This window comes from Podarcis erhardii, assembly GCF_964252035.2.
Source record: "Podarcis erhardii genome assembly, chromosome: 16".
Classification (NCBI taxonomy): Eukaryota; Metazoa; Chordata; class Lepidosauria; order Squamata; family Lacertidae; genus Podarcis; species Podarcis erhardii.
Genome location: NC_138514.1, coordinates 24,810,552 through 24,837,306, shown reverse-complemented (window position 1 = coordinate 24,837,306; position 26,755 = coordinate 24,810,552). Strand labels below are relative to the sequence as shown.

Genomic DNA, 26,755 nt, shown 5'->3' with positions numbered 1-26,755 from the left:
TGCAAGGGATCCTTTCGCTGGGATTTCCGCACGGCAGCGGGTTGGGATAGAGGACCCTTGAGGGTCCCTTCCAACTCTACAATCCTATGATTATATGCTGCAGAAATGTGAAGAACTGGATTTAAGACCGGGGAAAACAAGAAACCAAAAGGAACCCAAACAAACCGTTGTCTCCATCCCTGTTTTTGGCTGCCGCAGAGCATAAGTCAGCTCCTTGAAAGGGGCCACCACGACGTAGCCCCGAGGCTTACCTTTTGGCCGGAAGGCGATCAGCTCCTTGATGACGCTCAGGACAATATGGTTGGCCAACGTCTGGATCTCGCAGAGGTCTGGGACGTGGAAGCAGGCGAGGAGTTCCAGGTCTTTATGCCTATCCGGACTCTTGCTTTTGAAGATGTACTGATTGCTCTCCCACTTGGAAAGCAAATTGCTCCCTTCCTGCATGAAGAAGCAGCTTTCCTCTGTCGTTGCCCTTTCGCTGGAATCGCTTTGCCTCTTATCCCACCGGCTGAGCAAGCCGTGCGCCCCGGGCTTAGAGCCCTCCCTCAGCGGGAAAAGGTGCGTGTTCTTCTCGTAGCACAGGGACTCGCTCTCCACGCCAAACTCGCAGAGGAGGGTGTTGACAATTTCCTCGGCGGCGTGGCCCAGCTTCAGGGGGCAGATGGCGGAACAGCAGCCGCTCTCTGGTGCAGGGCGTCTGGCAAAGGGCTCATGCTGGTGCATGGTGCCAACCTTGCTCCGGTGCCCTGTTTTAGTGTGTCTTGGGACAGCCTCACAGTCCCCTGTTTTCTTAAACAGCTTTTCCAAAATGGTCCCCTCAGGAATGGAGCTTTGCCTGGGGAGCCAGTCGTCCTCCGGGAAATCCAGCCGGAATCTGTTGGAGACCCTGTCCTGCCTCCGTCTTCCAGAAGGCCTCACCCTGGGGGCCGACAGGCAACCAGGCAAGCACTGGTGCCTCTCTGGCCCAGCGTGAGCATCCCACTCCGAGTACCTGAAGACAGAAGGGAATTTGGAGGGCGTCTCCTCCTGCACCTCGGCCTCTTCTTCTGAATAGATCACCATCCCGGGGACGTTGATCGGGGGGAAGCTATCCCTCGTGTCTATCCTCCTGATTTTCTTGGACGTAGTTTTCACGTTGCCTGGCGACGCGGCGAGATCCTGAAAGAGGGTTTTGTCCTTGCCAAAGGCTCGCCCCGACATCTCCAGCTGCAGGTTTTCCACCATCAGCTCGGACGTGATCTCGGTCAGGCTCTCGTTGCAGCGGTCCAGCATGACGCTGATGGTCTCGCTCAGGACAAGGCTCTCTGAGGAGCTGCAGAACAGGGTGGCTTCCTTCTGGGAGAGCTCCCGGTCCAAGGTGTGCTTGATAATTTCCAGGACACTGCTGACAGCGTTGTTGGCGTAAACATTCAGTTCGGCATGGAGCATCTGCACCTGCCGGATGGCTGTCTCAATGCACTCCTTGGTGACGGCACTGCCCAGCCTGGAGAAGTCCAGGAAGTTATGGGTCGAGCCCAAAGTTGGCAGCCCTCCTTTCTCTTTCTCCCCCTGCAACTTGTTCCGAAAGCCGTCCATCGTACTTTCTGCCACATTCCCGACCTGGGCCGAGATAGAATCCAAAGAGCGGGTCAACTGTGCAAACGAGAGGCTCTCCAGCGGGAATTTCACAATTTCCAAAAAGTTGCACCGGAAGTCCCGCCTGAAATGCCGGGCCACAAAGGTCTCCAGCATGAGGACGGTGCACTCCACTGTCTCCTTGGCTATCTTGTCGATTGTATCCATGGCCCCCTTCAGTGAAACATTATAGAAAGGAAAGTCGGGTTGGGTGAACCGGTTCTTTCGGCCTTTGGGTGGGATTTTCCTCCCCGGGAACCCGTCTGACGTAGCAGGAATGCTGCTCATCAGACACTTATGCACATTCTCAAACACACTGGCTACGATGTCCCTGGCAACTGAGCCAATCTCGGCCTGGGAATCACTGTGGAAAAGCCCTGGTGCCTCCGATCTCTTGAAACTGCAGCAGAAGAGCCTCTCGTTCAGCTCTCCCTGTGTCTTCTTCAGGATGCAAACAGACGACTCAAGATCTCGGGTCCTCATTAGAACCTCGCTTACGATGCTCTCTGCCACTTGCAGCATTTTGAGGGTTTCGTTGATGTTTGCATCGGTCAGCGGCTGCTGCTCAAATATGTCTTTCAAGATGCCTTCCTTGGGGAGCACTTGCTTGAGGTAAGTCAGAAAGTCCTCGTAGAAAAGGCACTTGGGTTTACCCCGGATGTCCTTTGTGGTCGACTCAATCTGGAGATACATCTGCCCGTTGTCCATCCTGAAAGACTTTGCGGTGGTGTGTTGGTGCACGTGAGAATGTGGGCCGTCAATGTGCAGGTCTTGCACAATGGAATGCACCAGATCACTCGCGAGGGAGATCTGCTCCGATGATAAGGTATTGACCCGTAGTATTGTCCGATGGTAATCTTCGGTTTTGAAATCGTCAATGATGGTTCCCAGGACTTTGCCAACGACATCCTTTGCGTACACTGTCAAGTCTGACTTGCACAAGCTCGCTCTCATGAGGGAGGTTTCGGAGTCGTCGGAGAAGGCTTGGGGCCTCCCTGCCATGCCGTCACCACCATGCATTTCATACTGGAAGCCGGAGTGCCTCCTCCGCTTCTGCTGCATAGACTGTGGGAGGACCTCTTCCAAATTGGATGCCGCAAAGCAGGCAATTTTGTTTAGCACATTCTGGACCAGTTCTTCCCCAATGGTCTGTGGTGTAGGGTGGAGTTGAGAAAGGGCCAGAGTCATCTTCTGGATCTCTGATTTCCCTGTGGGGGAAGATGCCTCCACAGATGGGTCTTTCTTTCTGCCTGAATTGTCCCCATCCCTTGAGCCAAACAGCATTTCCATGACAATGGAGTAGATCTTCGTGAACACGCTGTCCACAATTTCGCCAGCTACACTCCCGGCATTTGCCTGGGAGATGGCATCTATCATTCCATTATAGGCAGAAGACTTTGATTCGGAACCAAAGCATAAGGAGTCTGTGCGAAAAGACGGTAGGTGGCCCAACTCGCCCACAACCTTTTGAGTCACCTGGTTGAGGACATCTTCGACTCCTGGCACCAGTGGGAAACCTCCTTTCTGCCCCGACGGCTGCTGCCTAAAAATCCTTTTCAGAACCCTTTTCTGAACCTCGTTTTCCGTCAGAGCTATTTGGACAGACAAAATCTTGAGCAGGTCATTCATGAGCTCATTGGCAGAGGCGTTTTCTTCATACGGGATGATGTTCTGGCAAGAAAGCATCTCTCGTTCCAGGTCTGCCTGGATGACTTTCAGGATGGTACTGGTCAGTTTCTCAGCACAGAGTCTCAAGTTGGACAGGGACTCTTGGACAACAACTTTGGCTTTGTTGCGGTGGCTGCCCGCCTTGCCCTCTCCGGCTCTCGGCTGACCATCTGTGGCCAACTCAGATTCCAGTTTCTCCTCGGCAAACAGCTCCAGCCTGTGGGAAATGTTGTCGACTAAGTATTTTGCCATCCTTTCTGGGGAACAGTCCTTCAACTCCGATAGCTGCTTGGATCCAAACTCTGCTATCTTTCTGCCTTTTGTCAGGCCTGGAACTTTGTGGCGATCTGCTTTGTGATCCAGGAAATGGCTCCTGAGTCCACCCTTGGCCTCTCGTCCAGCCAGCTGAGTGAGAGGCTCAACAGTCCTCTGAATAAGGTCAAAGAGGAGGCACTGGAGTCGGTCAGAGAGGGCTCCCCTTGTATTCAGAACAGTTGCAAGGCCAGAGCTTAGATCTTCAAGCACAATGTCCACCACGTCATTGGAAACCAGCGAGACGTCGGGTTTCCCCACCAAAGGAGCAGAGGGGACTTTCTTGGCGCTGAGCGTTCCTGCCTTAGAAGTCCCAGGTGTGTGAAGTTTCTCGGTGGCCAAGGGAGAAGGAGAAGCGTTTCCCACATCCAACATGACAGTCTGGTAGATTTCATTTAAAAACATCTCAACTGTGTTCTGGATTTGGGCCTGGATATCTCTTTTGTAGTCAGGGTTCTTCCTGAAAAGCTTCTCCAAAATGCTGTCTTGCCGGGGTAAAGAGCACTGCACTTCCGAGGGGGCAAAGACCATCAAAACCAGGCTGACGATCTGGCTGGCGGCAATGCTTTCAGAGAATATAACGGGAGGCATGGAAATCTTCTCCACTTCCCTGTCCAACCCATGCTTCAGGCTCTTCAGCACCATCTTGGCCACTTCCTGGGCATATGGTTTTAAGTTTGCGTGAGACGACCGCAGTGCCTTTTCCTTCCCACCTAAAACAGAACTGTTCAAAATGCCTTCTAAGCAGCTGGGCAAACCCCCACACTGATTCGCCAGCATCCGCCTGAGTTCCTGCTGGATGGCAGAGGAGAAGTCTGAACTGATGCACGTTTTGAGGTTTTTCATGTCTGAGCAAAGCTGGGATTCCACTTTGCAGGTGACAAAGGTTTCCAGCTTCGAGATAAATGTTTGCACCAGGTCATTAGCCAGGTCTGATTTGGGTGGAAGGTGATGCTCGGGCTGGCTAGCCCTGGCTGAATCTTCTGCAGTGCTTGTGGGGCTGGTCTGTGTTTGCTCCTGGGCAGGTCTTGACTGACAAGCTGTCTCTGGTTCTCTGAAATGCACCGTCGGTGGACTTTTGCTGGCATCTGCAGGTACATTAAGAGGGAAGATGTCGGTGATAATCAGACTCGAGTGCCTGCTTCGGATGCCCTCCGCCTCAGTTTGAGTGGCGCGCGATATCTTCTCAAACGCCGTCTTCACCAGATCGCAGGCAAAAGTGCTGACGTCTGCATCTGGGATCACAGCCTGAGCCCTGAGCTCGGCAGTGTGCCCTTTGGAGGCTGGCTGCTCTTCAGGCGGGCACCGACTGATGTCCATGTGGGCAAGAGATGGAGGAGGAGGGCCAGGGGGCCAAACCGGTTGTTCAGCCCAAATATGCTGGAACATTTCATTCAAGAGATTCCACACGGTCCGGATTATCGGAGATTGCTCTTCCTCCTTGAAGTCCTCTTCCATTTTCTGCAAGGCCTGCTCCAAGGACCACTCACCAGCTGTGGCCCATTGTCCTTTCTGCTGACCTCCGAGAGACGAGAAAATGGCATCTTGGACGAAATGCTCCATGTCCTTTTCTGCACCTTTTGCATCGGTCCTGCCCTCTTTTTCCGCTTCAGCTGATTTGGGGCTCAGTCTGTTCCACTGCCGGGATTCCAGCCCAAAGCTTTCATATCTTACTTTATCCGGGGCCTCTTCTGTCAGCAGCACTTGCCGCTCCTTATTGACCGATGACAAAGTTCCGTCGGGTTCCCTTTTCTCTTTCTCCTCCGCTTCCATCTCAGAATAAATGACCATACCGGGGACATTAACGGGAGAGAATGGCTTCCTCGGCGATTTCTCACCTGACACATGTGTGGCTCCCGTTACCGTCGCGGCCTTGGGATCAGGAGAAGCTCCGCGGCTGGGAAGCTCCCCCTGCACTCTGAGGCAAGGTCTCGGTTTTGCCGCTGGATAAATACCCTGGAGTTTTTCTGTACTCAAGCTGTTGAACACGTCATTGATGAGCTGAAGCACAATTGAGCTCTCCCTGGTAGGTAGCGTCCCTTCCGGGCACATTTGCCTCTGGATGAAGTTTAAGATGCTGGCAATCATCTCTTCCACATACTGGAGGAGGTTTGTCTCTGAGGAAGCAACTGTTTTGGAAACTATCTTGCGGATTGTGTCCTTCACTAGGGCATTGGCTGCCTCGGATTCTACCGTGTGTGGTGGGACTGATGCACAAAGCTGATTCAGAGGCATCCCAATGGCTTTAATCTTGGCACACAGCTCAAACTGGGACACTTTCGTTTGGCTGGAGGTGGCGAACACTTTCAGCTTCTCAATGATAATCTGAACGATCTCCTCCGCGATCTCATACGTCGACTCGAGGGACAGGGGCATCCGAGACCGCCAGAAGGACGGGTCAGGTGCAGAATGCTTCCCGGACGCCATGACGCACATGACTTTGCACTCGGCCATGAAGCCGTCCTTGGAGATGGTCTCGAAATACTTCTTCTGAGTGGTGGAGTGCAGCTTGCTGAGCACACTTTCCACAATGTCAGCAGCCACGAAGCTGGCGATCCTGGAGACTGACCCGGCGACTGGCTGGCCTGAGGGCGGGCTGCCTAAAAGGCTTTCGGAGATGGATTCCAGGAGGTCCTCCATGGAAATGCTGACAGAGCAGCCCTGGTCCACCAGTATCATTTTGAAAACGTCGTCGAGGATAATGGCCGTGATTTTGGTGAGGGGAAGTTTCAGCTCGGCAAAAATGCTCTTCAGGTCCTTCAAGCAGATGCCCTCTCTCTGATCTATAGGGCCATGAGGAGGAGGCTTTTGTTCTCCTTCCACAAAGGAAAGCCCTTCTGTGTCCGTGGTGGTGGTGCCAGTCGTGGTAGTTGTTGTAGTATCTTTGCCAAAGAGCCCCCTTGACATCATGCACTTGCGCTTGCCGTGATACAAGGCACCCGGCTTCTCAGGGCTGTCGACGGGACCTTTCTGCATCTGGGTGATCTGGCTGTCCGATTTGGAGCTGCGCATGCTCGCGGTGGTGGTCAGCAGCCCACAGTGCTTGGTCGGGGACAGAAATATGGCCGTCTTCCCTCTCTTCAACTTCCCTTTGATGAGGTCAGTGTCCAGCGAGACCTGGGTGCTCTTGGTAAAAGAGGTGTAGGAGGACTTGGAGGAGAGCAGGGAAGCAGGCTTCCCGCTGATGGTCCTCAGGTCGCTCGAGGTGGCGGGCTTGATGCTGGTGTCCGTGAAGCTGACCTTCCTGGCGGACATGGTGGGGAGGGTCCTGTAGGTTTCATAGAGGTCCTCGTTGCAGCTGCTGCAGCTGCTGGAGTTGTCCGAGGACAGCACAGACTCTTCAGAGATGGTGTACACTCTGGTCCTGACCCGCTCTTCAAACTTGGTGAGGGCCGGGTAGAGGATGCTGGTGACGGCCGACACGACCCAGGTCATTATATTCTGGATGATGCTGTTAAGCTCCGGAGCAGAGATCTATTATGGAAAGGGAGAGGGAGTGGGAGAGGGAGAAAAGGGGTTATTGACTTCACATGCACTGGCTCAGGTATGATGTTTAGGGAGGGTCCCTGAACAGAGCACCCAACATTTTGATTTTCATCCAAAAGTAGTCAGGCGGGTGGGAGGCTCTGAATTTGACTGGGTGGCAAAACTGTGGGGGGCATAACCCTTCCCCATGCAATGTTTTTCCAATCAAAACCCAAGGAGTTTGTAACCAAATTTTCCATGCACATTCCTGAGTTTGATGAGTGTTTCAGCTGTGCTTCGATATGCAACTGGACACCATTTCAAATCAAGATGGCGGACTGAACCTTTTAAAACTGCTCAGCACATCCGCTATGAAATGTACCAGCACAATTCATAGAGCAACCTACCTTTCCTCTTAGGCTTTCCCGGATTCCCGACTGGTCTCTGAAAGAAAAGGGAGGAGGGGGGAGTAAAGAAAAGAAAAAGAAGAGGAAGTCAAAATGTTGGAGTGAAGTTGTATTTACATGTGCCTAGGATTGGGCCACTTCAATTCTTTCAGGGGTGATCTGGCCAACTGGCGCACCAATGAGTATCACGGCAACAGCTTCCTAGCCCAAGCAATTGAGTCAACTCTGTTGTGGGCAGTTCTGGTGTAGAAGGGGAAGGGAACTCTTGGGATTTTTTTTTCCAGAGCAGGATCAATCACATCCATCAACCAGAGCCCCCAAGCCATAGCTCTGGCAAGTGAACAAGGCAACAACAAGACTTTCAAGTTTGCATGTGGCGGATTAGCATAAGGAAAGCAGAGGATGGGGTGGGGGGGAATAACCAAGCAGAGGCTAGGCACATCTCGCCTTTTCTTGAACGGGGTCCCTAATTCTCACTAGCAGTTTGAACAACAGCACTTTCTTGAAAGATGGTCTGCATTTCTAATTAAAATCTAATTGCTGTATTTCACTTGGCTGGCAGGGCTGATGTGAGCTGCAGCTGGGGGACATCTGGGAGGCAGTTACATTGGCTACCCATTCTCTAGAGTAGAGGAGATCTGTGCAAATTCCTTATCATGCTTTGTTCCAATTGTCTCTGGGGCACTTACGAAGTAGAAAGCAGTTGGTGGATATAAGCTGAGTAAGAGGACTCAGAATCCTCATTTTCCTGAGATGTTGAGGCCATACGCTCTGCAAGAGGAGATAGACCTGGGGATTAATAATCCTGTCAGGGTTGCAACTACAATCCAAGCTAGTGGTGGTGGAGAAACAGTGAGGGAGGGGACGCATGGGGCAATGCCTCTCCCCCTTGAGCCCACTGTATGCGCCCTGCCCAGGGCTTTATGCGTGAACTGAAATAAACTCGAGGCCTAGCCTCTCTAATTTCAAAAATCAAGCCTGGGCAGGGCATATCCAATCTGCTTCCAGACCCAGACTTGCAGGTATAATTTGAACAATGTGTTTAGCTCTGTGAGTTGCACTGCCAAATCCATGATGGGAAAGCTACATTCAATGGGGACCTCCATTTCTCAGCTCAGACCAGGGTCAAGACATGGGCTGGCCACACCCTCCGCCAGGGCTTGACTTGTGAAATTAAAGATCCTGGGACTCAAGCCTGCCAGGAACCCATGTTCTCTCCCACTTCTTCTTCCCCACCTCCAATCCCATGGGAAGCTAGTGGTGACAAGGGAAGTCACCAGAGCATGTGGAGTACAATGGTCAAGTCACCTCTGTCCAAAAGAGGCTGGGGCTAGTGAACCAGCTGGAGCATGAAAAAGGCATTCTGAGCGACTGAGGCCACCTGAGCCCCCGTGGACAGGGCTAAAATGCATTTCCCACTTCACAAGAATTCAAGAAGACCCTTTTTCCATTTAAAAGAAGGTTGGGGAGCAGAGAACAGGCTCAAATCAGTGGGTGTTTACACACACACACACACACACACACACACACTAGAATCATAGAATTGTAGAGTTGGAAGGGACCCCCAAATGTCATATAGTCTAACCCCCCCCCACCAAGGGTCATCTGGTAGTTCAATCTCAGTTAAAATATCCATGACAGATGACCATCCAACCTCTGCTTAAAAACCTCCAAGGAAGGAGAGTCCACAACCACTGGCAGAGGAAGGGGGGGGGTGCGGTCAACCCTGGGTGTCATCCCTGAGGTGGAGTGACATTGCTGCCCCGCCCTCCTGGGATGCTGACCCTGCCCCCGCGGGCAGCTAGCCCCACCCCCGTATGCACAGCATGTGCGCCACTCCAGTAGCCAGAGCAACTAGCTCCGCCTCTGTCCACAACCTCCCAAGGGAGACAGTTCCACTGACAAACAGCATATGTCAAACACACACATACACAGCAAACACCACACCATAAAGTATAAGATGCTTAGGATACTAAATGGCCACTTCCGGAAGCCTGGAAGGCAACCAACCTGCCTCTCTCGCCATGTGGGGCCTGTGTTCAGTATGCTCTGTACCTATTTTGCTCTTCTCCACTCTCCTCTTCTTGCTTGAGCTCCTCTCCTTGGGCTGACTCTCCTTCTCACTCTGGGCAAACTGAAGAAGACATTTAAAAGCAGAAGTATTTGTTAGCATCCATTGAGAGTCTCCTGCTGCTTTGCCAGATGAATTTTAAGCCACCCCAAAGTTTGAGGAATCCCTTTATATCTTACTCTTTTCCTCTAGGGAGCCCAAAGTGGTGTACATGGTCCCCCTCCTCTAAATTTTTATCCTCACAACAACCCTATAAGTTAGACTAGGCTGGGAGGCAGCGACTGGATCCCAAGGTAACAACACCCTGTGGGCTTTGTGGCTGGCTGAGGGATTGGAACCCTGGTCTCTCCCAAGTCCTAGTCCAGCACTCAAAACACTATGCCTCACTGGCTCTGAAAAATAAGCTGTGGGCTCTTTAAGGATTGTAGACGGCCTCCCAGGTGGGGCGGAGCCACTGGAAAGAAAGGTCTTGAACCTTCACATGTTTTTGGTCCTTGGCTGAGACAACATCTCCAGCAGATGATCTGTTCCACTCTCCCCCACACAATCCCTGGCAACTCCCAACCCATTTTGAGCCTGATGCTACTTCCTCTGGGCAGCTTTTAACTTTTTGCCGTTGAGCATTTCAACCATGTACCATTAAGGTTGCTCGCTTCTTCTGCTTCCCTTTGCCAGAGCCCTCGTTAACAGTATGATGGGGGGTGGCTGAAGAGATGTTGGCTTTGTTGGAAGGCTTCGAGGATGATCGATTGGACACTCCTAGAATGAAAGGGGGAGGCATAACTGGTATTTGAGGCACAGAGATCTGGAAAACCTTGACCTTGGCTCTTTGCCCACCCAGGCGCCCCACTGGCACCCTGCCACTGACGCTGCAATTCTAGTGTTGCTTACCAAGATCAATATCTCCCCGTGCCCAAGATCCAGCTTTCATATTCACTGTAAAGACCTGCTCAGCAATGGTCCTCTTCAATGTTAATTAAAAGATTCCTGTTTGCAGAACTTAATGGTTTTGTTGCTTTCTGTTCAGCACAGCTGGAAGACCAGTAGTGAGTTTAGCCTGTGAATTGTCCCTTATCAGCCCCTGCTCAAGCCTGCAACCCCTTCAGCATCCCACTCTTCTCCTTCTGACCTCTCCTTGGTGTCCCACCACCAATCCCTGGGGTCTGAGCTTTCCTCCCCTGGGGCTTCCCTGGCTACTCCTCTTTGTCTAGCCAGTCCCTGACAGTTGCAGTGATTTAAAAGCAGAGAGTGCTGTTGTTGCACTCAGGTATTGCTCGAGGGCTTCCCACTTTAGCATCCAGCTGACCACTGTGAGAGCAGGATGCTGGGTTAGATGGGACATTGGCCTGATCCACAGGTTCTCCTTACGTTCTGCATGTGCATAAGGTGTGTGCCTCACATAAAGCTGTGTGGCAGAGATGGACTAACTCTGTCCCCTGTTTCTGCTCCAGTGCCAGTCTGTGGGTAACAGCTTGGCAGTCTAGAACAGGGAGATTTCCACGCTCAGGGAAGCTCCCTGGGTGCTTAAGAACCTGGAAAACAGAAGCTTTTGCAAGCACACAGAATCTGCTCTGCAACTTTCCTCCCTGCCCTGTATATTTCAGGTCAAGCTTTGATCCTGCCACTCCGCCAAGCCATTAAACTTACCGTCGATGGGGACCTTGCCGCTGCCGCCGCTCCCTCCGTGCTTGCTGCTGCTGCCGCCACTAGAATCGTAGCCACCGGTCACTTTCCCACTATGCCTGTACAGTCGGCCTGAGCCAAAGCCAGACTTGTTGCTGCAACATCCACCGGAACCACAGCAGGACCCCTTGCTTCCGCAACCAGCTGATCCACAGCAGGACCCCTTGCTTCCGCAACCGCCTGATCCGCAACAGGACCCCTTGCTTCCGCAACCGCGTGAACCGCAACAGGACCCCTTGCTTCCGCAACCGCCTGATCCGCAACAAGACCCCTTGCTTCCGCAACCACCTGATCCGCAACAGGACCCCTTGCTTCCGCAACCGGCCGATCCGCAACAGGACCCCTTGCTTCCGCAACCAGCCGATCCACAGCCTGACACACCACCCTCGTTGCTGATGACTCCGCCAGAGGCAGAGGGTGTGATTTTCTCATTCATGCTTTCTGCGACACTGGAGGCAATCTCTGTTGGCGGGTTGGTGTTACTGGTCAGCGATGTGAGGTCTTTGCCGGAGCTGAAGGAAACTTTGCTGCTGCCGCCGCCTGGACCAGTGATGGCCTCGCCCACTGCACAGGACAAAAGGTGACATCTAAGATGGGTGAGTTTTAATGCTGGAAGCTGCCCTGGGATGGTAGGCTGAAGGGCAGGCAATAAATAAATGACAGCCTGAGATTTTGGTGACTTGTTTTTAAGTACTGAACCTGAAAATATAAACAAACTGAACAAGCTGAGCCTTTGGTGTCATTGGCCCTGTCCTGTGGAACTCTCTGCCACTAGAGATCCAGCAGGCAGCTTCTCTGCCAACCTTTTAAATGCCTGATGACAACTTTTCTATTTCACCAGTCCAATTAAGCATACATCTCCCACAATGGTCTACTGATGTTTGTTTTTAATTCTTTTGCTTTTAACTTGTTTTTAATTTCTTATGCTTTTACCGTATGGTTTCATATTATTTTCTGCTAGGGGGAGTGGGAACTTTGGAAGGAATTTAAAAGGGCATGTTTTAAAGTCCTAACAGCCTATATTTCCACGCAGTGGCGTAGCGTGGGTTGTCAGCACCCGGGGCAAGACAAGTAATTTGCGCCCCCTAACCCGTGGATTTGCGCCCCCTAACCCTAACCCCCAGATGATGCGCCCGGTGCAGCCAGGCCCCCCTGCACTCCCCACGCTACGCCACTGTTTCCACGCTTTGCTTTGCTGCATATTCAATGATTTTAAATCTTGGCTGGGGTTCTCTCACCAGAGTACTTGCCCCAAACCTGGAACTTGGCATCCAGGGAATTCTTTTTTTATACCTAAATTTTCTTTCCCAACGAATATTCCCCCCAACTCATTAAATCTCCACAATAACCCTGTGATGGAGGCTAGGCTGAGAGGGGCAGTGACTGTCCCCCAATATCACCCTAGGGCAGTGTTTCCCAACCTTTTTTGGGCAAAGGCACACTTGTTTCATGAAAAAAATCTCGAGGCACACCACCATTAGAAAATGTTTAAAAAATTAACTCTGTGCCTATATTGACTATATATAAAGTACAGTGGTGCCCCGCAAGACGAATGCCTCGCTAAACGAAAAACCCGCAAGACGAAAGGGTTTTCCGATTTTTTAGCGGCTTCGCAAGACGAATTTCCCTATGGGCTTGCTTCGCAAGACGAAAGCCCATAGGGAAATCTCCGGGACAGCGGGGAACCCTGCTCCCACCGCAAGCCCTGGGAACAGAGGAGAAGCTGCGCACCTTCCCCTCTGTTCCCGGACCTGTCCTGAAGGCCTGCGGCGGGAGGAGGGCTTTCCTCCCCACCGCCAACATTCAGAATGCTGTTCTGAATGTTGGCAGTGGGGAGGAAAAACCCTCCTCCCACCGCAAGCCCCGGGAAGAGAGGAGAAGCTGCGCGCCTTCCCCTCTGTTCTGGGACCTGTCCTGAAGGCTTGCGGTGGGAGGTCCGGGAACAGAAGAGAAGGCGCACAGCTTCTCCTCTCTTCCCGGGGCTTGCGGTGGGAGGAGGGTTTTTCCTCCCCACCGCCAACATTCAGAACAGCATTCTGAATGTTGGCGGTGGGGAGGAAAGCCCTCCTCCCGCTGCAAGCCTTCAGGACAGGTCCGGGGCAGCAGGCTGCTATCCGCAGCTTGGAGAGCCCTGCGGGGAAGTCCTGCAGGGCTCCCCAAGCTGCAGATGTCTGCCCCGCCCAAGGGGCGCTCTGCTTAAGAGCACCCCTCGTGCGGGGCAGCAGGCTGCTATCCGCAGCTTGGAAAGCCCTGCGGGGAAGTCCTGCAGGGCTCCCCAAGCTGCAGATGTCTGCCCCGCGCGAGGGGCGCTCTGCTTAAGAGCACCCCTCGTGCGGGGCAGCAGGCTGCTATCCGCAGCTTGGAGAGCCCTGCGGGGAAGTCCTGCAGGGCTCCCCAAGCTGCAGATGTCTGCCCCGCGCGAGGGGCGCTCTGCTTAAGAGCACCCCTCGTGCGGGGCAGCAGGCTGCTATCCGCAGCTTGGAGAGCCCTGCGGGGAAGTCCTGCAGGGCTCCCTAAGCTGCAGATGTCTGCCCCGCGCGGAGCTCCCGCCGGGCGCGCAAGGCTTGGGGCGGCAGCCTGTTGCCCGAAGCACAGGGAGCCCTCCGGAGGGCTCCCCGTGCTTCGGGCGAGTGTCTGCAAGCCTTGCGCGCCCGGCAGGAGCTCCCGCCGGGCGCGCAAGGCTTGGGGCGGCAGCCTGTTGCCCGAAGCACAGGGAGCCCTCCGGAGGGCTCCCCGTGCTTCGGGCGAGTGTCTGCAAGCCTTGCGCGCCCAGCAGGAGCTCCCGCCGGGCGCGCAAGGCTTGGGGCGGCAGCCTGTTGCCCGAAGCACAGGGAGCCCTCCGGAGGGCTCCCCGTGCTTCGGGCGAGTGTCTGCAAGGCTTGCGCGCCCGGCAGGAGCTCCCGCCGGGCGCACAAGGCTTGGGGCGGCAGCCTGTTGCCCGAAGCACAGGGAGCCCTCCGGAGGGCTCCCCGTGCTTCGGGCGAGTGTCTGCAAGGCTTGCGCGCCCGGCAGGAGCTCCCGCCGGGCGCGCAAGGCTTGGGGCGGCAGCCTGTTGCCCGAAGCACAGGGAGCCCTCCGGAGGGCTCCCCGTGCTTCGGGCGAGTGTCTGCAAGCCTTGCGCGCCTGGCAGGAGCTCTCGCCGGGCGCGCAAGGCTTGAGGCGGCAGCCTGTTGCCCGAAGCACAGGGAGCCCTCCGGAGGGCTCCCCGTGCTTCGGGCGAGTGTCTGCAAGCCTTGCGCGCCCGGCAGGAGCTCCCGCCAGGCGCGCAAGGCTTGGGGCGGCAGCCTGTTGCCCGAAGCACAGGGAGCCCTCCGGAGGGCTCCCCGTGCTTCGGGCGAGTGTCTGCAAGGCTTGCGCGCCCGGCAGGAGCTCCCGCCGGGCGCGCAAGGCTTGGGGCGGCAGCCTGTTGCCCGAAGCACGCGGAGCCCTCCGAAGGGCGCCCCGTGCTCCGCGCTGCCAGCTGCCGCCCCAAGCCTTGCGCTCTCGCCCGCCTCCCTCCCACGGCACACCAGGCAACGTCTCGCGGCACACTAGTGTGCCGCGGAACACCGGTTGGGAAACACTGCCCTAGGGAGTTTCATGGCTGAGTGGGGATTTGAACCCTGGTCACACCCAGGTCTTAGTCCTGTAGGATAATCAGCCTCATGTAACCAACATGCTTATGTCTAATTAATGCATGAAGGGGTTAATGTCATACAGTAAGCTGTCCTGTCAGGTTTAGCTAGATCACTCCCCATCACGTTGGGAGGAAGGTAATCGAGCCTATTGTTGTACTCCAGTCAACCAGAGAATCTCAGCATGTGAAGCGGTTTTGATATGGTTGCTCCTGCTTAACCACATGGCTCTAACAAGCCTTTCTTGTGTTCATATACCAATAATTTAGGAACTTTCACCGCTGTGTAACTAAGCCAAATTTTATTGCCTCTGGTTTTTTACTGCTGTGTGAAAAAGCACATGAATCTGACATTTGGAGAATTTGTAGGTAAACAATTTTTAACATACCAAATGTATGGTCTTTTACTATACTGGGGGAAGAGAGGACTATTTTGGAACTCAGAAGGGCATATTTTAAAGATATAACAGCCTATATTTCCATGTTTTAGCTTGCAGCATGTTTTATGATTTTAAATTTCTGCTGGGCTTCTCTCACCAAAGAGTACTCACCCCAAACTTGGATCTTAGCATCCAAGAATTCTCCTTTTATATAGCTATATTTTGCTTGCCAGCCAACAAGTCCAATACCCTAAGCCATCACACCACACTGGCTTTTGCCCAATGCAGTGGCGTAGCGTGGGTTGTCAGCACCCGGGGCAAGGCAAGTAATTTGCGCCCCCTAACCTGTGGATTTGCGCCCCCTAACCCGTGGATTTGCGCCCCCTAACCCTAACCCCCAGATGTTGCGCCCGGTGCGGCCAGCACCCCCTGCACCCCCCACGCTACGCCACTGGCCCAATGGGCACCAGGCAAGGCTTTTGGGGGTACATCTGTACTCAGAGATGCTGTGCTGGCAATGCCTGAATCAATCAGTTCAAGAATATCCCAGTTCTTTAAGCCCTTGTCTCTGCCATCCCGAAATAAAACCAAGTTCTCCCAGTGTTTCAGCAAAAGACACCGAAAACCCCACAGTCCATACCCTGCACCCTCATCCACCTTGCGGAATGAGACGAGGAAGAGCCTCTCACCTGGCTCCAATTCAAGAATCTCTTTCTGTAGGTCTCTCTCGCTAACAGCACCTTCATGCTGCAAAGAAAAAGCAGTACAAAAGGCAGGCATTTTAACAGACTCATTTGGGTTGGAACTAGGCTGCAATAGGCCCAAATGGGAACACAGAAAGAGCCATGCTGGATGAGTCTCAAGAACCCTCCAGCCCAGCACAGTTTTTCCCTGGGAGGGGCCCTGCTGAATGGCCTGATGGAACAACTCCTGCATTGCATGCAAAAGTGGACCAGGTTAAACCCCCAATAGCATCTCCAGGTAGCACTGGGAAGGAGAGCATATTTCCCCCACTATTTATTTAGCAAGATTTATATACCACATATTAATATATATAAGCAGTTTGTAGGTTCCCAGAGACTGGTAATTCGAATCTATTCTGGAGGCAGAACAAAACCTCCATGTCATTATTTTGTCCAATCCTCTTTCCTAAGTCCTTTAAACTAGTGACCATCACTGCATGCATTGTAAATGTTTGTTGACTGTTTCCAACATATAGGGCCCTCATACAGCCAGGCCAGCTGCCCTCTTCCTGGGTTGGCGGCCTTCAGAGCACAACTCGTCCACTGGATTCTGACCCCAGGTCAACTCACCTCCAGGGATGCGGCAGACTTGCTTGCGGCTTCCTCTGCATTGGGCAAGGCTAAGAGGCTTGTCATGGACTGCTTAGTCCCATTCTTTCCTTTGGCAGCGGACAATTGGCTCCCCAGCCTGGTCGTACTGGTGCTTCCTCCCGGAACTGGGATAGGTCAGAGAAGGAGAAGAGGCAGGAGTGAACGGCCTTGCAAGATGGGCAGCGGGCAGGGGGCTTTGGACAAGTGTGAAGCACACCATTTGTCTTTCTCTGGAGGGCCCCTAGCCTTGACTCCGCTACCAGTTCCTTTTCCCGCACCCCCCAAAAAAGCAGAATGTACCTTTTCGAAGCTCTGGTCCTTTCTTGTCCAGGAGGCTGGTGGACTTCCTCTCAATTGTTGAGGTCTTACTGGCCTCCTCGGTGCTTGTCTTGGGCAAGGAGGAGTCTTTAATCATAACCATAATCATAATCATAGTCAGCCTCTAAAATAGCTGAGATGTCTATGGCGGAGCAAAAAAGCCCCCGAATGTGGCGTTTGGCCTCTGCATTTGACATGCAGGAAATGTATTTAACTTTAGTCATGGACAGTGCTTTTTTTCTTAAAAAATGTTTAGATGTACTCTCATTTTCCTACTCATATTGAAATACTGCCCCTCAATGAGACCAAACTCAGATTCACAAAATGTTTAGGGGTATGCGTACCCCCCCCCCCCCGAAAAAAAGCACTGGGTTCATATTTCAGTGGGACTCTCTCAGCAGTTTATCAATCCAAACAAAGGCACACAGCTTAAATTCTACATGTTAATTTTTCTTGTTGAAAATCTCACCGATTCACCTTTTTTGCAAACTGCTTTGAGGGAGTTGTCGTTTTTTACAATCAAGTGGTGTATAAATTTTATGAAATAAATAATAAGGCAAGAAAATAAAAACAAAAAGGAAACTTATATAGTGTATCATCTAAAACAGGGGGAAACCAGCAACAGGGAACGGCTGCAAAAGTTCTTAAAAGCAGCGCAACAAATCTACTTAAAGACAACAGTGGATTCTTTGCTGCTAGGAAAGTGAGGAAGGAAACAAACTGGAATGGATAAAGAGAGGGCATAGCTTAACCTACGCATAAGCCTTGAGTGAGAAAATCAGGATTGGGGCACAAAAAATGGTTTGTCCAGGGGTGCCTTAGGGAGACTTGAAAGCATTCCAGGAGAAGAGGAAGTAGGAGAGAGAGAGAGAGAGAGAGAGAGAGAGAGAGAGAGAGAGAGAGAGCAGCAAGTGTTCATTCCATGAAAGCCGTTCCTGGCCATGTACCTTGTTTTTTAGCTGGGGGTCCCCGATCTCCGACATCCACCGTGTGGACCATCTTGTCAGGAGGGAGCAAGAAGCCTTCTCTCTGGAAGCGTTCCTGCAGCTTCCTCAAGTGGTGAGCCATCTTCTTCTCAAGCATGTTCTGTTTCTGCAGGGTGCACAAAGGGCAGAGCCTCGTCACTGTTTTGGGATTCATTCCAGGGTCCTTTTAACCTCTCATTGTGCTGGATCTAAGGGGAGATGTTGCCCCCCCCCAAGCTGGCAAAGGCATTGCCCCTTCCATTTTGCACCACAAATACTCAGAAGTAGCATGAGAGAATTATTAGTTTGCATGCCTCACCTCTTTTCAGGCTGGGGGTGGGGGGCCCACTAAGCATGCCTAGCTGGAACACACACACACAAAAACCCAACAGCAAGTACTGGGTGTAATTCATGGACCAAGTTATTTGGCAACTGCCCAATGATGATCAGCTGGATAGCTCAGTTGGTTAGAGTACGGTGCCAATAACTCCAAGGTTGCAGGTTCAATCCCCTGCTGCTGTATTGCAGGGGGTTGGACTAGAGACGATCTAACAATTCTATGATTTGCCAGATTTTGCCCCTATGAACTGGGCATCGGTACCTTCTGTCTGTTTTCTATGATGAATTTCTAATTTCTCCAGTCTAAACAGAGCAATTTTGCTATACCAAAGGGGAGCAAGTGAAAGGAAGCCAGTAATTAAATCATTCCCTACGTAATGAACAGGAACTGACCAATTGAAGGACACCTAAGAGACAACTCTGTACTCCATGCTTGATAGGAAGTACGTACAAGGAATAAAAAAAAAAATTCCAACGAAAGAAGAATGGATACAAAAACTTATGGCAAAACTTACTGGAAGAATAATAAATCAGGATAACAAACTTTTTATGAAGGAATGGAAATGGTATATTGAATATTTACAAAAAGATTGCAAACAGATAAAAACATTGGCAGGACTATTGTAATAACCTGCAGTTTTTTAAATATAGATATATGAAAATAGATGAATAAAATAATGATTTAATATAACTTATAATATGCAGGGAATGGTGATATAAAATTTAACAAATCACAGAAAAAGGAGGAAGGAAGTTGATATTTGAAATGTCTGAATTATTGTTAAATTGCTACTGAAATGTATATAAATGAAAATCATATTGTTTTTGAAAAAAGGAATAAACTTTTAACTAACATTGCAGGGGGGCCTTTGCTAAATAAAGGTTGCTGTTGGGTAAACATTAGGGAAGGGTCTTGGCTAGGAGGATGGGAACTTCTGGATAATATAGAACTACGTAGATGGAATGCTGGGCAGAATCTCCTTTCAGCTGATTGTGGCACCCTACCATGACCGCTCAGATGTCAGCCAAGACCCACACAGCTGCCAGCCGCCTTCCCTGCCCCTCTTCCACTTACCCTTTTCAGCTTGTCTTCCTTGCTCTTCCTCCTCTGCTCTTCAATCCTTGCTTCCCGTTTAACGTCGTCACCAATTTTCATCAGGAGCAGCATTTCCTTCTTCCTCCATTCCTGGGAAACAAAGACTCATCACCCGTTGGTCACCTGTTTCTGTGCTGTCCCTGTTTTCAGCTGGGTGTAAAACAGCAAAGGGGACCCAACTCCCAGCAGCCCCAGTGGCCAGGGTGAATGAGGATGGCTGCCACCTCCTGTTCCAGCTTCTGTGCTGTCCCTGTTTTCAGCTGGGTGTAAAACAGCAAAGGGGACCCAACTCCCAGCAGCCCCAGTGGCCAGGGCGAATGAGGATGGCTGCCACCTCCTGTTCCAGCTTCCCTTTGTGGTTACCTCTTCCATTTTCTTCCGTAGGAGGAGCTGCTTGCGTTTTTCCAAGCCTTGCTTCTTTTTGTCGTCCTGAGCCAAGGCGAGTTGTCGGTTCTCTTCTGCCAACTGCTCCAGTTTTTCCAGCTCCTGGTTAATCAACTCTAAATATCTTTTTGAAGAAAAAAGGCAAAGGATTGATTAGAATGGCTTGGCTGGTCCTCACCCCATTTCCTCTTCTTTGCTCAAGTATCTCGGCTAACCTGGGGACTTCAGGTAGGCCCTGGAGGTCTGGCAACTTGATGTAAAGCTGAAAGCTCATTCACCCCCTCCCCGCATGCCCTCTGGTGGCCCCAAACCAATTTGTGGAAGGGTAAGAGATTGATTGCTTGTAGGTTTGAGCCCCACTTTGAGCTAAAGATTCCTGCATCACAGGAGGTTAGTCTAGATGACTCTTGTGGTCCCTTCCAACTCTTATGGACTGCAGTTCATTGTTTAGGCTCATTTCTCCTGCTTTTAATTCCTGTTTTTTCTTGCTGTTTATGCAGAAGAGGATTGCAAGAGAGGCTTCAAAGGAGCACCAGGCCCAAGCGGGGCAGGCTGGTTTTGTGGTGTCACTCAGCAAACCGCACAAAGGTCTGCTTTAGACTTCATGTGCAAAAATGCCCTCAAGACTCCTCCCCCTCCCCATCTGCTTCGGGCACCTGTTCCTCATCACGGTCTCCTGCTCCTGTATTGTGGGCCTCTCCTCTTTCAGCATCCAGTCCCGATATTTTGACGTGTCGGCGGCCTCCGGAAGATGCTGAGTGTCTTGGAGCTTGGTGATCTGCTTCTCAAGCATTTTCTGGAATTCAGAGGATTAGAGGGATGTGGGCATCAGGGCTTTTGCTTGGGACATTGCTGCCAGCAAGTCATCACTTGGGATTGGGTGAGCAGAGGAACGCATCAGACCAATTTAGTGGGGCAAGAGAGCTTAAAACAATGCCAATATTTTTCACATCTGGCACCCAATAGGCCCCTTGGGTTTCCGATAGTAGTACATGGGGTAAGGTAAAGGTAAAGGGACCCCTGACCATTAGGTCCAGTTGTGACCGACTCTGGGGTTGCGGCACTCATCTCGCTTTATTGGCCGAGGGAGCCGGTGTACAGCTTCCATGTCATGTGGCCAGCATGACTAAGCCGCTTCTGGTGAACCAGAGCAGCGCATGGAAATGCTGTTTACCTTCCCGCCGGAGTGATACCTATTTATCTACTTGCACTTTGACGTGCTTTCGAACTGCTAGGTTGGCAGGAGCAGGGACTGAGCAACGGGAGCTCACCCCGTCGCGGGGATTTGAACCACCGAACTTCTGATTGGAAAGTCCTAGGCTCTGTTGCTTAACCCACAGCGCCACCCGCGTCCCTTTAGTACATGGGGTAGATGGATCTAAAAAGCCCGGGACACAAATTTTCACGGCCATCCAGCAGCTACGGCGGCTCATTTACCAGAGGTAATGTATTTGGTGTTAACTCTGGAAGCGTATACTCAATTCTGACCAAACAAAGCACAATATACATCAGGAGCCCAAGATGGTGCACATCGTTCTCCTGTCCACATTTTATCCTCACAACAACCCTGTGAGGTAGGTTAGGCAGGAAGTCATGCCTCTTATCAAGTTTGCAATATGCTCTTTGTTTGTAGCAGCTGAGCAGAGGCTGAAGGAGCTCTCAAAAAATGGTCCCATGACTTGCCTGTTCTCTGATGTAGTGTTTTTCAAACTCCAGCTTGAGGGAGGTCAGGTACTGCCTATATTCATTGAATTCCTTCAGGGTACACACCACCTAGGAAGCAAAAAGGAGTCAGGCATCCATGGGAAAGGTTCTTTAAAAAAAAATTATTTGGTTTTTCGGATTCAAGTTTTACAATCACATATCCAACATATAACATAAAAAAAAGATTCCAAGGAATCTCTTGGACCTCCTCCCCTTTGTGGGTCCAATTGTTAATTATTTCCTCCTGCATCTTTTATGATAATCCAGATCTTTTACATCTCCATTATGTCCAAAATTCACCATTAAACTATGTTATTCCAATCCTACTAACGATGTTAGCTGTTTAAGATGGTTTTTAAGATAAATTATAAATTTCCCCTATTCCTTATTAAAATTTTGGTCTTCCTGATTTCTGACTCTTCTGGTCATTTTAGCCATTTCTGCATAATCTGTCAACTTAATCTGCTATTCTTCTCTGGTAGGGACTTTATCTTCTTTCCATCTCTGAGCCACCATGGGACATAGCTGTCAACTTTTCCCTTTTCTTGCAAGGAATCCTATTCGGAATAAGGAAATTTCCCTTTAGAAAAGGAAAACATTGACAGCTATGCCATGGGAAAAGGTTCAAGAGCCCTCTGTGCATTTCCATGCTCCCCCACAACAGTGCTGACATCCTAAGGCCCTGTCTGAAATCTGTTTACTCAGAAGCTACAGCTCTTCCCCTAAGATTCTAGTCTTCATGGCTCTTGAGAGAAGACAGATATACCGGTAAATATAAACACAGGAAGCTGCCTATCAATGCATCTAGCTCTGTATGCCCCACACTGGCTGGCAGCAGCTCTGTGGGGTTACAAGCACAGAGTCTCTCACAGCCCTACCTGGATATGCTACAGCCCTACTCCTTTAAGATGTTTATTTTTTTTCTATAGGATTTGCAGCTTTTAATATGACTTCTAGGCTGTTTTGAGGGGACATCAATGGTGTTGTTTGTTGATCGCCTTGTAAAAAACTGTTTCTGGCATGGTGTTGTTGTTTTTTTATATCTGTCATTTTGCAGTCCTGATTGTCTCGCTAGAAAAGCACAGGGATGTAGTGGCATCAATGTCTGGAGCAGCTCAACTTGCCTTGTTCTTGTCAGTGATGTGGCCTGCCTTTTTGAGCCTCCGCAGGTTGTCTTTCCGCTTGTAGTAGGCACGCAGGTGTGGGTCGTGGAGGCTCTTATAGCTGGGTGCCATGAGTTTGCAGTATGGGTCGTTCAGGTCAAAAGTGGCAGATGGCTGGTAAAGCTGGGGATTATTATTATTATTATTATTATTATTATTATTATTATTATCATCATCATCATCATCATTATAATCATCATCATCATTATTCCTATACCACCCTTCATCCGAAGATCTCAGGTTCACGGCATAAAAACACAAGATAAAAACACATAAAACGCACAATAAAAACAAAAACAAAACAAAACAATAGCCCCACAGCAATATGTCTAAAAGGGTCAGGGAACGAGACAGGACATTCCATTCAAGTATCAGGAAGAACTTTCTGACAGCAAGGTCTATTTGACAGTGGAATGGACTCCCTTGTGGACTCTCCTCCCTTGGAAGCTTTTAAGCAGAAGTGGGATGGCCATCTGTCAGGGATGCTTGAGTGGAGATTCCAGCCTTGCAGGGGGTTGGACTAGATGGCCCTTGGGGTACCTTCCGACTCTACAATTCTATGATTCTAACAAAGGATCTCTCAGACTCCGAAGCAGCCTTCTTCCCCAAGCTGTTGGGTCTCCAGATGCTTGTGGACTACAACTCCCACCAGCCGCAGCTGGCATGGACGTCAGGAGTTGTATTCCAAGAGGGCGACTGATTGGGGAACCTTACTTTGAAGCGGGGGGTCAACACAGTTCCAGGTGGATTGCTGGTTCCACAGAACTAACTGCAATGCCTATTTGGAATGCTTTATTGTCTAGGACTGGAGCACGGTCTTTTCAGCAGTGGCTCCCCTTTTGCGGAACACTTTCCCCAGGGAACCTCACCTGAAGCCATCATTAAACATCCTTAAGTACTGGGCCATTCCCCGCCCGCTCAGTCAGGCTTGGGGATTTAAATTATCTGTGGTCTCGTCCGGGGGGTGAGTGGGTGGGATGTTTTAGTCCCGCCTTTTTAAAATGTGGCTATGTGTGTGCATAGATGTCCTCTGTTCACCTTTTCACCCAAATTGGTCCTGTAGAACATAGTGTTTGAGCCTGGCAGGAAAGGGATTTTGGTAAAGAGTGGCATGTCCAGGATCTGGTTGGGTCCCACGGCTGGCATCTGCTTCCCAGGCCCCACCTGGAAGAGTCAAAACATCCACGTGTCAGCAGGGAGAGTTGCTGCAGTTGCCCATTCACTTTAGGGTTTCTTCAGAAAGGTCTCTTGAGGATGCAACAAAAAAACCACGCCTCGCCAGTGTGTGTGGTACTGCCAATTGCTTCACACAACTGCAGCTCCAGAAGTACACCACAAAGTTCGGGTAACTTATTTTCAGGCACATGTTTTCAAGCTACATAGCTACTCTGCTGCTTGCCCAGTGTATTGGGCATGGGATAGGCCAAAGAGCTTTGTGCTCAGAGTGTCAGTGGTCTAGGCGGGCGGCCCTTAGCTTGGCATCCTTCAGACCTTTTGGACTCTGATTCCCATCAGCCCCAGGCATCAGGTTGGGGGATTCTGGGTAGGTTGGTGGGACACAGAGCAAACCTCCCCCAGAAGCAGATTGATCTTAGGTCCCATAATGTGGACAGGTGGACCACTAACTGTCCATTGCCTAGCCTAGGAACACGAGTCAAAGATTTCCTCTCCCCGGCTTGCATTTCTCGCTGGTTCCCCCTCCCTGACTCCAGCTCCAAAAGAGGGTGGCGTCAGCACTCACGTCTACAACATCTTCGTCCGGTTCCATAGCTTCAAGCGCCGTCCGGGCGCTCTCGGTCAGGTAATGTCCCATAGCTGCCTTCAGCAGCCCTCGGTTGGGGTACGTCATCTTGAGGTTCAGTCTGGCTTGTTGCCCTCAGAGGACATGGCCTCCAACTGCCACCTCCACAGAGCCCTTCTAGAACTCTCTGAGACATTGTTAGCAACAGGGGAGTTCCACCAGCAGTTCTCTGTGGAGCTCTCAAGATCTTTGATGTTCTGTTCCGAGGGGGGAAATCAGGCGATGGAATCCACCATTGCTGTCTGGATTCTTAATGACTCCAAACACTCACCTCTGCACCACAGAGGATGCTAGCAGGCTTGCTTTGCTAAACACGGGGATTATTGTTATTATTTTGCAAATATATTTGTTTCATTTTATAATGTATACCAGAACAGAGAGAACAGTTATAACAACAGATTTAAAAAAATCAAAGTTGAGAAGCAAAACTATAAAACAGGCTCGCAGAATGAGTGCAGTTGCACATGGGTAAAAAAAAACCAAGTCCAAGTAAATGCAGTAATATTAGCACCATCTGATGATCGACACTAAAATCACAGATCTGCCAAGCTTTCGACCATAGTTGTATTGAAATACTGCTTCCTGGGCCTATTCAGTTTTCTGTGTGTTGTATATAAGTGTAAATAAGAGCATATAGCCTAAGGACACCCCAGTATCTGCTGACCTTTGTCCCAAGGAAACCAAACCCTGGGTAAGTACAGTCGTACCTTGGTTTTCAAACAGCTTAGTTCTCGAACTTTTTGGCTCCCGAACACCGCAAACCTGGAAGTGAGTGTTCCGGTTTGCGAACTATTTTTGGAAGCCGAACATCCGACTGGTCTTCCGCAGCTTCTGATTGGCTGCAGGAGCTTCCTGCAGCCAATCAGAAGCTGCGCTTTGGTTTCCGAACGTTTTGGAAGTTGAACGGACTTCTGGAATGGATTCCGTTCGGCTTCCAAGGTACGATTGTACTTGGAACCCCTGGGTTTTCTTACCACCCAGAGATTGGGTTGGTGTGTAACACTACTCTATCCTGAGGACTCACCTATAATAGTCAGGATACCTTTGTGGACATTGTGCCTCTTGCAGATTGGGCACTGCATGCTGAAAGTCTCCTACATGTATTGATCACGGAAATGAAGAGATGGCTCTTCCCATGTTACACATTGAGCAGGAGGATTTGAATGTCCCAGTATGTGATGATGATCACTGATCTCAGAATACCTCTAGAAAGGGGGGTGGTGGAACAAATGGATAGAGGGGCAAGCCTGATGTGCTTGTTCGCGTGTTTCATAAAATTTATACACCGCCTGATTGTAAAAAAAACCCCAACCACCTCAAAGCAGTTTATGAAGAAAATGAAACCATAAAATTATCAGTTAAAACAACTCCTTAAAACCAGCAACAAATTGCAGGGCGCATCTTAGGGCACAATAGTGGCAGCTTTTCAAAGGATGACGACTTTGCAAAGATCTCTCATAAAAATACACACACATATCCTATGAGGGTTCAGTCTGTGGAATCTGTGGACGGTTTCACACCACGGTCTTGCTGCAATGCACCAGATCCCTGATTTACATGGTTTTGTTAACAGAGATAGATGTGATCTGTGATCTGGTGGTGGTTGGGGGAGCGGGTAAAATATATGAAAAATTATGCCATTTTGCCATTTCCCGTTATTTGATACATGTGCCTATTCTCCCTTTTTGTCCTCATACAGTACATGCAATTTCACACTTTTTTCTCCCTCCAGGACATTCTACTTTCCTTCTCCCTTTCAAATGGTTCCCTTTCCACCCCCACCTTCTCAGTTGCCCCACTTTTTGTCTGTGGGGCTGCATCCCCTGTCTCTCAAGAAGATCGTCACAGCAAGGGGGAAACCAGTGTAGGAGCAGCTGCTCCGATGTTTTATTTCCTCTACCCTCCCCATTCCTTTTTCCTTTTGTGCTGCATCCATGTCATCGTGAGCTTGCAGCTAAGGATTGTCTTATCCTTTGATGCATGGGCAGCAGTTAGCAAAGTGCTTTGCAAGTGTTAAGATACATAATGCCAATTACATGGAAATGAGTACTAAACATGTGCCATTTTCCATTGCGGGAAAGCTCCGATACAATGTGGAAATTAAGAGTTAGGGAAAAGTCGGGGAAATGGAATCAACGACCATGTGAATGCAGCCTCTTTCTGCCCTCTCCAGCCCTGCCTGGCTGGGACGTATCATTGACCTGTGATGCTGCTGCCCCTTGTTCACATCCCAGGTGCAGGATGGAGAGAGGAGTAGAACCCTCTGACTTTTCCGTGGCTGGAATGCAGCCTGCTGTACAAAGGCCAAGCGCCACACCTGTGCTCCACCCACTTTTACCTCTGGCCCCGCCAACCTTTGGCACATGGAAGGTTGTCCAAAAGGGAACTTCTGCAGGAGGAGGTTCCTGATCCCTGGCCTATGCAGACAAGGTCAGACC

General features: G+C 50.6%; 2 protein-coding genes across 2 annotated transcripts in view; both read right to left on the bottom strand.

The window, feature by feature from the left end:
- The window catches only part of FSIP2 (fibrous sheath interacting protein 2), a 40,603-nt gene extending 19,185 nt beyond the window's left edge, over window positions 1-21,418 (bottom strand). The window contains exons 1-14 of the mRNA XM_081843763.1: window positions 21,333-21,418; window positions 20,306-20,445; window positions 19,629-19,773; window positions 19,245-19,355; window positions 17,813-17,957; window positions 16,848-16,952; window positions 16,527-16,672; window positions 15,903-15,960; window positions 11,185-11,784; window positions 10,175-10,296; window positions 9,522-9,600; window positions 8,156-8,237; window positions 7,467-7,503; window positions 252-7,068 (exon numbers count right to left, since the gene is read on the bottom strand). Coding sequence (XP_081699889.1) covers window positions 252-7,068; window positions 7,467-7,503; window positions 8,156-8,237; window positions 9,522-9,600; window positions 10,175-10,296; window positions 11,185-11,784; window positions 15,903-15,960; window positions 16,527-16,672; window positions 16,848-16,952; window positions 17,813-17,957; window positions 19,245-19,355; window positions 19,629-19,773; window positions 20,306-20,442 — 8,584 coding nt within the window. The 5' untranslated portion in view covers window positions 20,443-20,445; window positions 21,333-21,418. The remainder of the gene's footprint in view (window positions 1-251; window positions 7,069-7,466; window positions 7,504-8,155; window positions 8,238-9,521; window positions 9,601-10,174; window positions 10,297-11,184; window positions 11,785-15,902; window positions 15,961-16,526; window positions 16,673-16,847; window positions 16,953-17,812; window positions 17,958-19,244; window positions 19,356-19,628; window positions 19,774-20,305; window positions 20,446-21,332) is intronic.
- Window positions 21,419-22,452: 1,034 nt separating this feature from the next.
- On the bottom strand, window positions 22,453-24,535 carry LOC309331558 (fibrous sheath-interacting protein 2-like). Its single transcript, XM_081843811.1, has 3 exons — window positions 24,258-24,535; window positions 23,555-23,680; window positions 22,453-22,639 (listed from the first exon to the last, which is right to left on the bottom strand). The coding sequence occupies exons 1-3, from the start codon at window positions 24,363-24,365 to the stop codon at window positions 22,469-22,471; spliced, it is 405 nt and encodes a 134-aa protein (XP_081699937.1). The 5' UTR covers window positions 24,366-24,535; the 3' UTR covers window positions 22,453-22,468.
- Between the last annotated feature and the right edge of the window lie 2,220 nt (window positions 24,536-26,755).

Excerpts from the sequence above, each read along its gene's own strand:
- LOC309331558 (XM_081843811.1), bottom strand. The coding sequence starts at position 24,365 with ATGACGTACCCCAACCGAGGGCTGCTGAAGGCAGCTATGGGACATTAC. Across the intron at positions 23,681-24,257 it reads CGGACGAAGATGTTGTAGAC|GTGGGGCCTGGGAAGCAGAT; the intron begins GTGAGTGCTGAC and ends TGACTCTTCCAG. Across the intron at positions 22,640-23,554 it reads GGACCAATTTGGGTGAAAAG|CTTTACCAGCCATCTGCCAC; the intron begins GTGAACAGAGGA and ends AATAATCCCCAG.